The 14,627-nt window shown below is 44.1% G+C and overlaps 2 protein-coding genes across 4 annotated transcripts in view; one reads left to right on the forward strand and one right to left on the reverse strand.

Annotated features, from left to right (window-relative positions):
- The window catches only part of sec24a (SEC24 homolog A, COPII coat complex component), a 93,003-nt gene extending 85,599 nt beyond the window's left edge, over positions 1 to 7,404 (reverse strand). For both annotated transcript variants that reach the window (XM_038795864.1, XM_038795865.1), the window contains exons 1-2: positions 7,229 to 7,404; positions 772 to 1,326 (exon numbers count right to left, since the gene is read on the reverse strand). In XM_038795864.1, coding sequence (XP_038651792.1) covers positions 772 to 1,326; positions 7,229 to 7,310 — 637 coding nt within the window. In that variant the 5' untranslated portion in view covers positions 7,311 to 7,404. The remainder of the gene's footprint in view (positions 1 to 771; positions 1,327 to 7,228) is intronic.
- A 59-nt stretch (positions 7,405 to 7,463) lies between these two features.
- The window catches only part of sar1b (secretion associated, Ras related GTPase 1B), a 40,706-nt gene continuing 33,542 nt past the window's right edge, over positions 7,464 to 14,627 (forward strand). Inside the window, exon 1 of one of the 2 annotated variants that reach the window (XM_038795867.1) lies at positions 7,464 to 7,529. The gene's annotated coding sequence lies outside the window, so the exon portion shown is untranslated. Of the gene's footprint in view, positions 7,530 to 13,623; positions 13,827 to 14,627 lie in introns of those variants that run through there. The other variant, XM_038795866.1, reaches the window with a different exon arrangement.

The raw sequence follows: 14,627 nt of genomic DNA on the forward strand, positions 1-14,627 counted from the left end.
GAGCTTCTCCTTAATTTCCTGTTGGATTCAAGTGTTTCATGTACATTTATGCCCTCCAGATTTGATTACCTGTTAAATATTAACATATTTTCATCTACCCAAATTCTTTCATAGTCTTAAAGACCTCGATCTAGTCATCCCCCTGACATTTCTTTACTAGAGCCAAGTGTCCCAGTCTGTTCAACTATTCCTGATAGGTATAACCTCAGTTCTGTAAATCCCTGTATTTCCTTTTTATCACTCATTCACTGATCGGTGAACTTTATGTCTTTTAGTTAATAAATCCCATCCTAGTGAAAAATCTCAATAGAGTTCAATTTTGTTTTACGACCAGCGATCAACGAATTCACCGTTTACAAGCAGGCAGATTTGAGGTGCTCCAATTGCACGTTATCTCAGCCCTGTCGCAAATACTATGTGCAATGAGAATTTCAATGCAGAAAATCTCTGTACTTTTAAGATGCTGTACTACCCAGAAACTCTGATTACATAAGTAAAATACAGTAGAAACAGATTCCTTGAGAGCAATCTCATTTATCAGAAGTCATCGCCACATGTAACTTGGCCTTGACAGAATCAGGGCATACAGCACACTAACTCTAACACAGTTACACAAATGTAGCTATTTGAGAAATGCAGATGTGTTCTCTACTCGGTGGTATTTATTGCCCCTCCAGGAGGAACTGAGGCGGTTTTCGAACAAATCATCAGTTTATAAGCAATCATATCATTTTTCACAATGAGAAACCAGAAACACAAATTCTGGCTTACCTTGGTTTGCGTAGCTTTGTACGAAAGATCCTCCAGCTACATTTGCATACTGATTGCCTACTGCTGGTTTTGGACCAGCATTTCCATAGGGCACCTGACCAGTTCCTGCACCTGGAACTACATGATTTGCTTGCATCCCAGCTGGAGGCTGGCTGACAGGATGGGACTGTTGCGGAGGATTATACTGCCAGCTTGTCTGTGGAAGGTTTGAGGCTCCAGTGTGAACACTGCTGGATGTTGCAGATGCAAATGAGCCTTGGGATGGCTGTGCCATTCTTGAGTAAGACCCTGCATATGCAGCCATATGAACGCTTTGTCCATCAGCAGAAGTACCCTTTTGCAAATGGGGAGTATTTGGTTGAGGTCTGCTGGCAGTCTGTCCAAAGCTCTGAAAATTACCACCAGGTTGAAAATGTTGATGATACTCATAGTTTTGATGCTCAGTGGCAAGATGTGGAAAGTTCTTTGCTGGTATTTGCTGTGGATATGGTGCTGGTGGGATCACATTATATCCTTGCTCAGTGGGAATCGAAGGATGTTGATTCATCAAAGGGCCTGGGAAAAGATATTGTGCAGAGTGTCAAAAAACAATTCCCATCACTTAAAATCAGATCTAGCTAAACTCAGATGTATAGGAAATAAGAGTCCGGATAACATCTCAGGGAGATTAAAGTTCTGCAGAACAAAGACCAAACTGAAAGTTCATAGTACACATTTTTAATAAGATGAATATAAGATGAATGTCACAAAAATCACTTTTATATGGATTTGATTCACAGAAGAGCAAGGAAAAATAAGGGAGAAATACTCAACAGGATAAATATTTTCTCCTGCAAGACCCAACAAAATTGCCCCGTGCTGGTACGTAACATGTTTTTCCGCATACAACCAGTGCCACTCGGGATGACACTCAGACTCAGATTAAAGCTGAGAATATCTCCAAACAAGTTTACTCTTTGAAGGAAAGGACACATATTTTAAAAATCCACCTAAGAGAACACCAAGATGCAGCTGTGAGCAGAAATAAATGTATCCTTTAGCTTTTCAGTTGGAGCAGGAATTGTTAATCTTTATGTAGGCAGCAGACCACAACCATATAATTTTTCCTTGAAGCCAGAATACCAATGGCACCTATCATTTTAAATAGCTTCCAAATCCATTTATAGTTTAGTCAACCAACAACTACAGGCTAAACTGCAGTTTGAAATTGGTTATTTTAAAGAAAGTGGTGCAAATTTGAAATTAACAGGAGATGCAACAGGGACACGAGTTGAGAAAAGTTTTTTTTTAAAGAAGTCTGTAAGTGTTCAAAATCATGAGTATGGACAGAGTGGATCAAGAGAAACTGTTCCTATTGGTAGAAAGGTAGGGAGAGGTGACTGGCAAAATAAACAACAATTTAAGGTGAGTAACGAAAGGACCAATAGAAAATGAAAGCATTTTTTATGCAGCAAGCGCTGGAATTAACTGCCTGAGAATGTGTTGGGGGCATATCCAATCATGGCTTTCACAGGGGAATTCAAATTATCTGAAAGGGAAGGAGTGGGAGAGTGGGACTAGATGATTTGCTCATGGAGAGCTAGGACTGACACACACACACGCCAAATGGCCTCCTTAACCATTCTATGATTCTAATTGGGATACCAACAGTCTCCTTCAAAACCACATGGCTGCTATGGTTACTCATAACAAGAAGCAAATTGAACTGCATATCACAGCACATTGCATGGCAATAAGATTTCTTTGTTTGCAAAGTGATTAAACATGTATATCAAAACGTGTGCATTAGAGGTTGTAACAAGTCAGTGAAATTTGTGTCATTCATCCGTCTATTGTCACCACAATCTCAGCGGTGCCGTTGGCACGATTTTACTTCTTCTCCGGCTTTCAGGAATCCCTGTGGTTTAGAAACAGAAAAGAGGAAGCCTTTCAGCCCTTCAAGGCTACTCCGCCATTCATTATCATGGCTGATCATCCAACTCAATAACCTAATCTCACCTTCCCCCATATCCTTTGATCCCCTTTGCCTAAGTGCTATATCTAACTGCTTCTTGAAACCATACAATGTTTTGGACGCAACTACTTTCTGTGGTAACAAATTCCACAGGCTCACCACTCTCTGGGTGAAGAAATTTATCCTCATCTCTGTCCTAAATGATCTACCCCGTATCCTCAGACTGTGTCCCCTGGTTCTTGACACACCCAACGTCGGGAACATCCTTCCTGCATCTACCTTGTCCGGTCCTGTTAGAATTTTCTATGAACTCCCCCCCATTCTTCTGAACTCCAGCGAATACAAATCCTTTTTTAAAATAAATTTAGAGTACCCAATTCATTTTATCCAATTAAGGGGCAATTTAGCGTGGCCGAACCAGCTACCCTGCACAGGTTTGGGTTGTGGGGCGAAACTCACGCAAACATGAGGAGAATGTGCAAACTCCACTCGGACAGTGACACAGAGCCGGGATCGAACCTGGGACCTCGGTGCCGTGAGGCAGCAGTGCAACCACTGCGCCGCCATGCTGCCCAGCGAATACAATCCTAACCGATTCAATCTCTCCTCGTACATCAGTCCTGCCATCCCAGGAATCAGTCTGGTAAACCTTCGCTGTACTCCTTCTATAGCTAGAACATCCTTCCTCAGATAAGGAGACCAAGCCTGCACACAATATTCCAGATGTAGTCTCAGCAAGGCCCCGCGCAACTGCAGTAAGACATCCCTGCTACCGTACTTGAATCCTCTTGCTATAAAGTCCAGCACACCATTTGCTTGCAAGAAAGGCCAGCATAGCATTAACATTCCTGAACCTCTCTTGATCTACCCCATTCATCTGGTTCTGTCCATCCAGAATTTGTCATAAAATGGAACAAAAGAAACAGATCTGGCCTCCCCATAATATATGAAAAGCTAGGGATCAATCTCTCACAGAATCATTGAATAATCACGATGGTGTGATTTCCTGCTGAGAAATGTGTATAAAATGGACATATTGCATGATGGAGGCCTGGGCGTGGCATGGTTTAGTGTGGGGACTCAGGTGCACAGCCCCAGGCATACAGTCCCGGCAGTTGGTGGCCAGCTTCAATGCCATGGTGAACCATGACAACTGGGGCCGCTTCTTCCGACTTTGCAGCCGTTGGGGGTCACCACCCTCCTACATCTGCATTGCCATTGAGGGCTTCTTGCATCGTTCTGTGTCTGGAACCTCCCCCCCCCCCCAACCTTACCACTAGGGAGGCCCTACCAGGAGCGTGAGGTCCAGACCAAAGGCCTCGCCACCATGGCTGAGTGACTTTCCACAGAAAGACATAATGCATAAGGATTTTCTTTGTCTGCCTTTCACTGTCAATTTTCTCCTTCACCAAAAAGAGTTTGATTCAAGGACATTTACAGTCACCTTCTGGCCTTTGTTCAAGTGGCCATTCCTCATTTCTGAGCCCGGACAATGACAATGCAAAAGTACTGGACATAAAGTTATCATAGTCTTCCTCAATACTGTCCACAGCTGATATTTACGCAAGAACACTTCTGGCATAGGTACTAGAAAACAATCAGAAACACAAGCTCTGATCAACTTGCCCTTCAATTGTGCCACGATTGAAAACAGCTATGAGAATACAAGAATAAAGCTGGGGACTTACTGGTCTGTGGGGCTTACAAACTCAAGACATGAACTGAATCATAAAGGCAATCAGAATTAAATTTAAAATAATTTCAGTTTGCCATTCCCCACCCAATAATTAGATCTATATCAAATGTGATTAAAAATACAGGTTTCATTATCAACTGCAATGTTCCACAAGGTAGACTTACAGGGTAATTGCCTGTTATTTAGCTTCATAGGCTTGCTGACCTAACTGTGTTAGACTCGATGTGGAGATGCCGACGTTGGACTGGGGTGAGCACAGGAACAAGTCTTACAGCACCAAATTAAAGTCCAACAGGTTTGTTTCGAATCACTAGCTTTCGGAGCACTGCTCCTGAGTAGTGTGAGGCTCAGCAGTCCTGCCAGCAGCTAAGCAATGCTGTGCTGAAATTCAGATGTCCGAATGTTTCTCTTACACAAATACCTCTGAATAGGAAATCTTTAAATCAAGCACTTAAGTAAGGTAAACCCAGTATTCAGGAATCACAACAAATTTATTTTGTCTACAAAAAATATTTTTAAGTGAAAGTCTTTGTAATATCTCTACACAACTGTGACTTTCAGCCAGTGATTTTCATCAATTTCTTCATCTCAGCTGCATAAGATTTATTTTTAAAGTCTACACTTTGGTTAAGAGTAACAAGAGTGTGATCTTACTTTCCTAGGTAATGTGGTAGAGGTGCTCAAAGGTGGTGGAGACACCATCATTATTATCCCATCAACTGAAAGTACAAACAAATAGCTGATCTTGTCCCTCTAATACTTACCCTCAAAAAGAGTTAAACTTGCTGTAGAACTGTACCCATTGGTGGATATCATACAAGATGTCAGAATGGTTGTAGCTTTCCTCTACAAATGTAATGAAGGCATTAGACAAGTTTTTTTTGTGATTGATGATCACGCCATGACCCATCTCGCCAAACATAATCTCTCTGAACTTTATTTCAAGTTTTGATTTTTAAAGCTTCTTGCTCTCAAGAACTTGGCCATCACCTTTAAATCCTGTGAAAAACTATAATTTCATGCTGGCAGTCATCACCCTCAAAGGGATATGAGAAAATTGGGAAATACATTGTATGACTTGTAGTAAAACCATGCTAATTTACACTTTTTGGGATCATACACTGATTCAAAATCTATTCACCATACCTTCATTTGACAACCGTGTAGAGCAGCTTATTGGTTATATTGTTGGACTAAAAAATGAGAGCTTTCGAGTCCAAATCAGTGGCAATTTGAAAAATCAATCATTCTGGTAATTTATAAGTTATGGTAAAAGGAGTAGCACACAATGCTCCAAATCAGTTTTTTTTTTAAATCTGTACAAAGCACAGGTGGCATGGTAGCATAGTGGTTAGCGCAGTTGCTTCACAGCACCAGGGTCCCAGGTTCGATTCCCGACTTGGGTCACTGTCTGTGCGGAGTCTGCACGTTCTCCCCATGTCTGTGTGGATTTCCTCCGGGTGCTCCAGTTTCCTTCCACAGTCCAAAGATGTGCGGGTTAGGTGGATTGGACATGCTAAATTGCCCTGAGTGTCCAAAAAGATTAAGTGGGGGTTACAGGGATAGGGTAGATACAGGAGATCTATGATCCTGGTTACATTTGTACAACTTACAACCATTCTTACACCAACTGTTATATCCACAAATCGGTATAGTCCCATCTTAGTTCTGCAGCAGGTCGGGCTCTTGTCGACCCCCTTCTCAAACCAGACATTCAATTCATCCTTTCAAGTTAGTATCCATTAGGAATGATAGAGAAAATAACAGGTCAGAAATTTGCAATTTCCCACTATCTCTGATCTAAAAGTAGATGGTGGGCAGCACGGTAACACAGTTGCTTCAAAGTTCCAGGGTCTCAGGTTCAATTCCCGGCTTGGATCACTCTCTGTGCGGAGTTGGCACAGCACATTCTCCCCGTGTTTACGTGGGTTTCCTCCGGGTGCTCCGGTTTCTTCCCACAGTCAAAGATGTGCATGCCGAATGGCCTCTTTCAGCACTGTAAATTCTATGATTGAAGATTTTGATTTTTCTCACCACGGAGATATCACTTACATCAACAGTCAATAACCCAGAAGTTGTGCAGAAACTTCTTGGCATTGCCCAACAGGACCCTCAAAAATGCACCTATTATTTTCTGGGCATTTGAGCTGGGCTTTATACTCACGCTTTGGTATCCACCCTCGCAATGCACTGGCGAGCCAGCGGTTTTATAAAGATGTGGAGTACACCAACACATCATCGGAAAAAACTGTACACAGTCACCCATGTACACAGCCACCCATCCAGAGAGAGAAACTATTAAAGATTGAATGAAACACACGGGGTAGGGTTGGCTGACACCAAAGGTACCAGTGAGAAAAGAAAGGATTAGCACATAATTAATCCACCAACACACATATTAAAATGAACATAACTCCTGGTTGATTTGCAACATGGAGGAAGGTCTGGTGACTTCAGCTCCAGTGGTTTCGAAAGACTGCAGCTGTTGGAGGGGGAGGCAGAGACGGGGCGTCACCAAGTTTCACTGACACGTTTACATGGGTCGAGGAGAAGGAGTCTGAATGGGGGGGGGGGGGGGGGGTGGGTATCAGATCCTCAGGAGTCGGGGGGGGGGGAGAAGGGGCGCAGAACTCGGTCCCATCTAACGGTCCCGATCACCGACTGTCCAGGCGGTGGGGTGGGGGAGGGGGTGACACTCCGGCTCAGTCGATGGGGAAAGGGCTGGGGGGGGGGGGGGGGGGGGTTGGTGTTGGATCAGACCCCCGCCGCGGCAATCACGCGCGCCCGCCCACTCACTCACTGCTCACCGTTGAGACAGGGCAGCGGGGCCCCGGCGCCGATCTTCGGGCTGCTGTAGCCGCCGCTGTTGCTGTTGCCGCTCCGTGACATGGCCGCACCAGAGCCGAGGCCAAGCGGCTGGCTGTGTGACGCTGCTTGGCCTAGCCTAGCTTAGCTCCTCCCCCACGATTGTGACGCTTCGCCGCCCGCCGCACAGCCGCTTCCGGCCCGCAGGGAGCGGAAATCGAGCGGCCGGAGCCCCCGCACATGCGCACTTGTTACACGTGGCATTTCCGGTGTGACAGCCTAAAGTGAAGTGAGGGAAACCAGGTACGTCACCGCCTGCAATGTTTTGACCGACCGTTTAAACCTCATCTGCTGTCGCCCTCAGGAATGTACCTCTCTCTCGGGCTGTCTGTATAAAATTAGGTCTTCCCTGATGTCTTCTTTAGTGTAATGCACAATTGCGGCTCTGAGCTATATTGAAGGTGGCAGGTCCTAATCTCAATATCTGCTAATTTCGGCGCTTTCAGTTGCATTGTAGGGATACAATAATTGGCCAGAGCAACCCTGGGTTACTGCAAATAAAATTACGTCGGGTTCTTGCTTACTGGCCCCTGTTTTTTACTGAAGAATATATACGTTGCCCTTGTTAATGCAATGATTAGACCGCCTTGATGGCTCCTGTGTTACATAGCTTGCCAAGACTTTTGTCTAGAATTACACATTTTAGAATCATATGGAGAACTGCAGATATCTCCCATTGCCCACCAAGTGAGTACATTCAAATCTGAAGACTTGGAAGTGTTTTTTTTGTTCCAGTAAGCCGCTTGTTTGATTTTATGAGAGTTGTTTAAAATGATGAAGGGATAGGGCAAAGTATATGGGATTTGGTGGTTCCTATGATTCATAGGATGTCAAGACAGTAGGAGAAACATTTACTCAGATGGTGTAGGATATGTACAGTAGAGTTAATAATTGAAACAATGACCACATAGAATTGATAGATTGTTGAAGTAAAAAGCGATATGGCAGAGGGTAGGCTTGCGGTTTTGGGACTCAGCGTGTTTGGAGGATAAACTCTAAATAGACTATTTCCATTTCGTCAATTATGTGTAATTAATTTAAAAGTGGTATAGATAAAATTGAATTGATTTTCATTTATTGCACTGAAAAATAATCAACCACACAACAATTTCTATTTATATAGCATCATTAATATAGTAAAACATTTCACAATATATATTAATGATTTAGATGAGGGAACTAAATGTAATATCTCCAAATTGGCCGATGACACAAAGCTGAGTGAGCTTTGAGGTAAAGAAGGCAAATGGTATGTTCCTTCATAGCGAGAGGACTCAAGTACAGGGATAGAGATGCCTTGCTGAAATTATACTGGGCCTTGGTGAGACCACACCTGAAATATTGTATACAGTTTGGGCCTCCTTATCTGAGGAAATATGTTCTTGCTATGGAGGCAGTGCAGTACAGGCTGATTCCAAGGATGGCGGGGCTGACATGAGAAGCGATTGAGTCAGTTAGGATTATATTTGCTGGAGTTTAGAAGAATATGGGGGGGATCTCACAGAAACCTATAAAGTTCTCACAGGATTAGACAGAGTAGATGCACAAAGGATGTTCCCATTGGCAGGGAGTCCAGAATCAGGGGTCTCAGTCTGAGGATACGGGGTAAACTATTTAGGACTAAGATGATGAGAATATTTTTCACCCAGAGAGTGGTGAGCCTGTGGAATTCGCTACTACAGGAAACCTTTGAGGTCAAAATATTGTATGTTTTTGAGAGGAGTTAGATGTAGCCCTTGGGGCTAAAGGAGTCAAAAGGACATAGGAGTGGGAACAGGTTACACTAAGTTGGATGGTCAATCGCGATCATAATGAATGGTGGGACATGTTCGAAGGGCAGGATGGCCTCCTCCTGTTCCTATTTTCTATGTTTCTTAGTAAAACACTGGAAGGTACTTCACAAGAGCGTTATTAAACATTGAACCATGTAAGGAATATTCGGTCAGATTACCAAAAACTTGGTCAAAGAGGGTTAAGGAGTGTCTTTCTTACAGGAGGAAAGCAAGGCAGAAAGGGTAAGGAGGGAATTCCAATGGTGGGGCTCGGCCACTGAAGGCATGGCCACACATAATGGAGCAATTAAGATCTAGGGATGCACAAGAGACCCGAACTAGAGTCCATATATCTAGGATTGGAGGAGCTTGCAGAGGAAGGGAGGGAGGGGCAAGGCCATTGAGAGAGTTGAAAACAAGGATGCGTGTTTGAAAAAAAAAGACATTGCTTGACTAGGAGTGAATGTAGGTCAATGAGCACAGGGCAACGAGGACTAAAAATGAGACTCGTGCCATTTAAGAAATGGGTAGCAGAGTTCTGGATGACCTCTAGGTTAGGGAGGGTAGAATGTGAGAAACCATCCAGGAGTGCATTGCAATAGTTGTGTCTCGTGATAACAAGGCATGAATTAGCGTTTCAGCAGTAAATGAGCTAAGATGAGGCAGAGTCAGGAAATGTTACAGTTTTAGTGAATGGACAAATATGTGATCGATAGCTTATTGAGAGGAATGGAGGTGGTAACTAGTGAATGCAGTTTGGAGAATGGACCAAACACAATGTCTTGCGTATTCCCAATATTTAAATGGGGGAAAATTCTGCCCATCCAGCATTGAATGTCAGATATGTAGTCTGATAATTTAGCAAAAATGGAGTTGAAAGAGGTGGTGGTGAGGTAGAGCTGGTGCAGAAACTGTACGTGAAAACTAATACTGTGCCACTGAGGGGCAGCATGTAGATGAGAACAGATGGGGAGAAGGATAGATCCTTGGGGGACACCAGAACTAATGGTGTGGGAACAGAAAAAAAACAATTGCAAGTGATTTTCTTGGCCACAAGTTAGAAAAAACTGAATGAAGCAGGTGAGAGCCATCCCACCCAGCTGGACGACAGTGGAGATTCGTGGAGGAGGATGGTGTGGTTACCTGGGTCAAAGGCTGCCGGCGGGTCAAGAAAGACAAGGAGGGAAAGTTTACCTTTGCCACAATCACATAGGATGTAATTTGTGACTTTGTTCACAGCTGTTTCGGTTCTGTGGGGGCATAAATATAAAATAAATGCCCAATAAATCTTTTTAAACGGGTTTGAAATTTGCGTCAATTTTTCTGATGGGTAAATCACATTCTAATATCCTTTCCTTCTTGGTGCTGTCAACATCAGGACTTTTGTTTTGGTTGGCAAAATGTCTGATCACCAGAGAAACCCAAACATGAGTTTCTAATTCATGATAAATGTAGAGTTCATTTGATCAGGGGGTACATTTATCTAATTTTCAAGATCTTAAGTGTGGTTTGGCAGTGCAAAACCCCTGAGAGTTTCCTGGGATACTACAATTCATGCAGTTTCCAAAGCAGGGTATGGCTGTTGGATTACCAGAGGACGTCGATTTGTTCCTGCATTTCCGTTGTTAAATATGCCATCACGGAGCCTCGACAACATTAAAAGTTTGCATCTAGGATAGTCTTAAATTGTTTTTTGACAACTAACTGTACAAGAATTGCAAAAACGGCACGGGAGACATGAGGAGGATATTTCAAAACAAAATTTTGTTTCACAGAAAATCCCTCTGCAGCAGATATTCAGGGAAGGATGGGGTAATTGGGAATTGAAAAATCAAGTTGTTATAGCAAAAATTGATTTTGATATTTTGAAGTTACCGTGTCTCAGTAGAGAGTCTACTACACCGACTGAGGCATTGTTTTTGGACCCTGCTCCAAACTCAGATCCCTAGTTGCCGACTCCATGCCTTCAGAGTGACAGGCTCAAAAGCATTTTGAGAGGTTTAGAGCAGGGCTCCACCTGTGCTCTCACTTAATGCAAAGATCCTAAACAAAGGGAAAGTTAGAAAATAATCAATCTTATCTCACCATTAAAACACATGCTTAGGACCTTCACATTATATTTTAAATTCCTTGACTCAGCACCGTGCATGTATCCCTCTCCACATCAACACAAGAATCTGTCCATTTTATTTTTGAAAGTTCACCTGTGACACGTGATGGCAAATGATAATTGACGTTATTCTTTTAAAATCTGTTCATTTGGTTTTTCATGCTGTTCATTGAAGGATAAATGTTGACCATGGGAACCCCTATGCTCTTCTTCAAATAGTGCCATTGGATCTTATACATTCACCTGCGAAGTCAAATAGTAGATGGCACCTCAGACCCTCTCAGCACTTTCGTAACACTACTAGCCTAGATTACACACTCAAATCTCTGGGGCTAAGCTTGAACCTAAAACTGTGACTCAGAGGCAAAAGTTCCACAACTGAGCCAAGACTGACCACTTTTGGTGATGTTTTATGTGTAAATCAAAACAAATGAAGTTAACACTGGGAATTGGAATATTATCCCTTTTCAGGCACTTAAATTCAAAACAAAGTATTTCCACATCAACTACAACATAAACTCAAAACAAAATTCCATTCATAGAGCCTGAGCAATGCCGTCGTCAATAACTACTAAACACTGTCCTTGTAAAATACCAGTGTAGCAGTTTTGTTTCCCATGACAACTGTCCTTATAACATAAGAAAGGGGACACCGTACAGTCCCTCAAGTCTACTCTGCCATTCAATTTGATCACAGCTGATCTTCTGCCTCAACTGAACTATTTAAGCTTAACAATTTAGGGTTCAGTTTAAGTATTGTTTCGTTGTGTTGTGGGCTAATGTCTACCAAGAGGTGGATGAAAATTACCCAAAGTTGATGAAGCGAGTTGATAAAGCATACTGTTATTTCAACAAAAAGTACATCTTGCATTTGTATGGTGACTTGACAAAACAATGCCCTGAGATGTTTCGCAGGAGCATTATCAAACAGAATTTGAATACACGTTTTAATAATAATATGAATAATTTGCTTTTTTGCTTATGAGACATGTCAGCTGTGTGTGTGTGTGTGTGTGTGTGTGTCAGCCATGGTTCAGTTGGTAGCATATTCACCTCTGAATCACAAATTTCAGGATTCAAGTCCCATTCTAGGGTTGAGCAGTGAAGACAAAAATTGAGGCTGGCAGTGCTGAGGGAGCACTACACTGTCAGAAGTGCTGCCTTTCGGATGAGATGTAACTGAGATCCCATTGATCTGGTGGATGTAAAAGATCATATAATCCCTACAGTGCAGAAGGAGGTCATGCGGCCCATCGAGTGCACCGACTCTCTAAAAGAGCAACCCACCCAGTCCCAATCTTCCACCCTATCCCCGAAATACCACCTAGGGACAATTTAGCATGGCCAATCTATCTAAACTGCACATCTTTGAACTGTGGGAGGAAACTGGAGCACCCGGGGCAAACCCACAGACATGGGAAGAACATATAAACTCCAGTCACCCGAGGTCGATATCGAATTCAAATCCCTGACGCTGTGAGGCAACAGTGCTAACCACTGTGCCACCGTGCCGCCCCCAGTGGTGCTATTTTAAAGATGAGGAGGGAAGTTATCCTCACACCCTGGCCAATAATGATCCCTTAACCGTCGTCACAAAAACAGGTCATTATCACATTGCTGTTTGTGGGAGTTTGCTGAGTGCTGTATACCTGACATTGCAACAGTGACTGCACTTCAAAAATTCCCTGGCTGTCAAGTGCTTTGTGATCTCTGGTGGTCGTGGAAAGATCTATTTTAAATGTAGGTCTTTCTTTATTAAATGATCTCCCCAAATAAGTTATTTCTGCATCATGACTTCACACTTTTTAATAATTTTAGCCCATCATTTCTACAATTAGATACGAGGTGTAGTTTTGCAAACTGCGCTCACTGGTTGCCAAGGTCATGGTATTGGCAGTATTGTGAGGTACTTGTTTTATTGCAAAGCGTCGATGCAGGTTGAAAACCCACCGAAACGTAATTGTCATCAAAGAGATGATTTGCATTCAAACTAATCACGGGCGGGGGCGGTCACAGCATAGTATCGAACAAATATCACTGAAGGAGTTACAATCGCTGATTCCCGGCTTAAATAGTGCTTTAATAATATTTTTTTTTTAAATATAGATTAGCCAATTATTTTTTCCAATTAAGGGGCAATTTAGCGTGGCCAATCCACCTACTCTGCACATTTTTGGGTTGTGGGGGCGAAACCCACGCAGACACAGGGAGAACGTGCAAACTCCACACGGACAGTGACCCAGAGCCGGGATCGAACCTGGGACCTCAGCGCCGTGAGGCGGTTGTGCTAACCACTAGGCCACCGTGCTGCCCTTTAATAATATTTAAGTATGAAATGAAGTGTTGAATATTGATGTAGAAGGGGACTATCTCTCCCATCCTGCCTGTTGACCGGTTCCTGCTTTCTTGGTGGGAACGGGACGGGTTTCGTGGCACCCAGCGGCCCGGAAGGAGAGGGGGGGGGTGGGGAAGAGTGAGCAGGTTGCACCGGGCGGAAGTGAAGCGGCCGCCATTGTTGTGTCGTGGCTCTGACGGCTCCCAGCTGATTGTGAGCTCCCGGCAGAAAGGCGAGGAAACAGCCCGATCTTCGGATCAAGTCGCCCCGGCGCCCGAGCTTTTCCTTCCCCTCCCACGGCCTCCTCCCGCTGACGTTTCCCGGTGAGTTTTAATGCCGCCGGGCGATTACCCGTAGTGTTTTTGGGGATGTTCTCTGTTTGCCCGCCCGGGCCTCTTGGACCCCGGCGGCAACCCCCCCCCCCCCCCCCCCCCGGGATGTGGCAGCGCGGACGGCGCCGAGTCGCGAACACCCGGCGCCCAGAGCAGCCAAGGTCGGTTTTGTCAGCACCTCCCCCCCCCCCCCCCCCGGTTGTGACCCACTTCAATAACCAAATCCCAGGTTATCGCAGAGACATTTTGCCGCAGGTTCCTGGCGTTTGGGCCCACCCCCCCGATTTCAGATGTCAGGTTGTAAATATTAGCTGGTGAGTCGGTCGGTCCTTGCTGTGCGACAAAGCCGGCTCCGTCGCCCGTATGTTAATCTCCTGCAAATTGCTTTGTGTGTATGGATGGACAAGACGTCCAAAATTGAAAACAGCTTTTTTTAAATTATTCTACGCGTTCCTTCGCGTTGGCAGCTAATCTTAACCAAGCGCTGTCAACCCTAAAGGCAGGGGCTCTGATGCAGTGAAGGCCACGCAAAGGATGTAGAAGTAAATTGCCCATGGTCCCCAGATAACCACCGGCTGAGTGGGGGTGATTTAACCTGAGGGTCAGCCCACCTCAGGTGAGGGGCAAGGTTGAGAAGGTGAGTAACCTCAGCCAGTACGGGAATTGAACCAGAGCTGTTGGCCTTGCTTTGCATCACAAAGCGGCAGTTCAGACAAATGAGCTAAATCGGGCCCAAAAGCTGTATTTAAACGGCGAGCAGATATTTGGTTGTACTAAGGTCTGGACTTTGAC

This window comes from Scyliorhinus canicula, chromosome 4, assembly GCF_902713615.1.
Source record: "Scyliorhinus canicula chromosome 4, sScyCan1.1, whole genome shotgun sequence".
Lineage (NCBI taxonomy): Eukaryota > Metazoa > Chordata > Chondrichthyes > Carcharhiniformes > Scyliorhinidae > Scyliorhinus > Scyliorhinus canicula.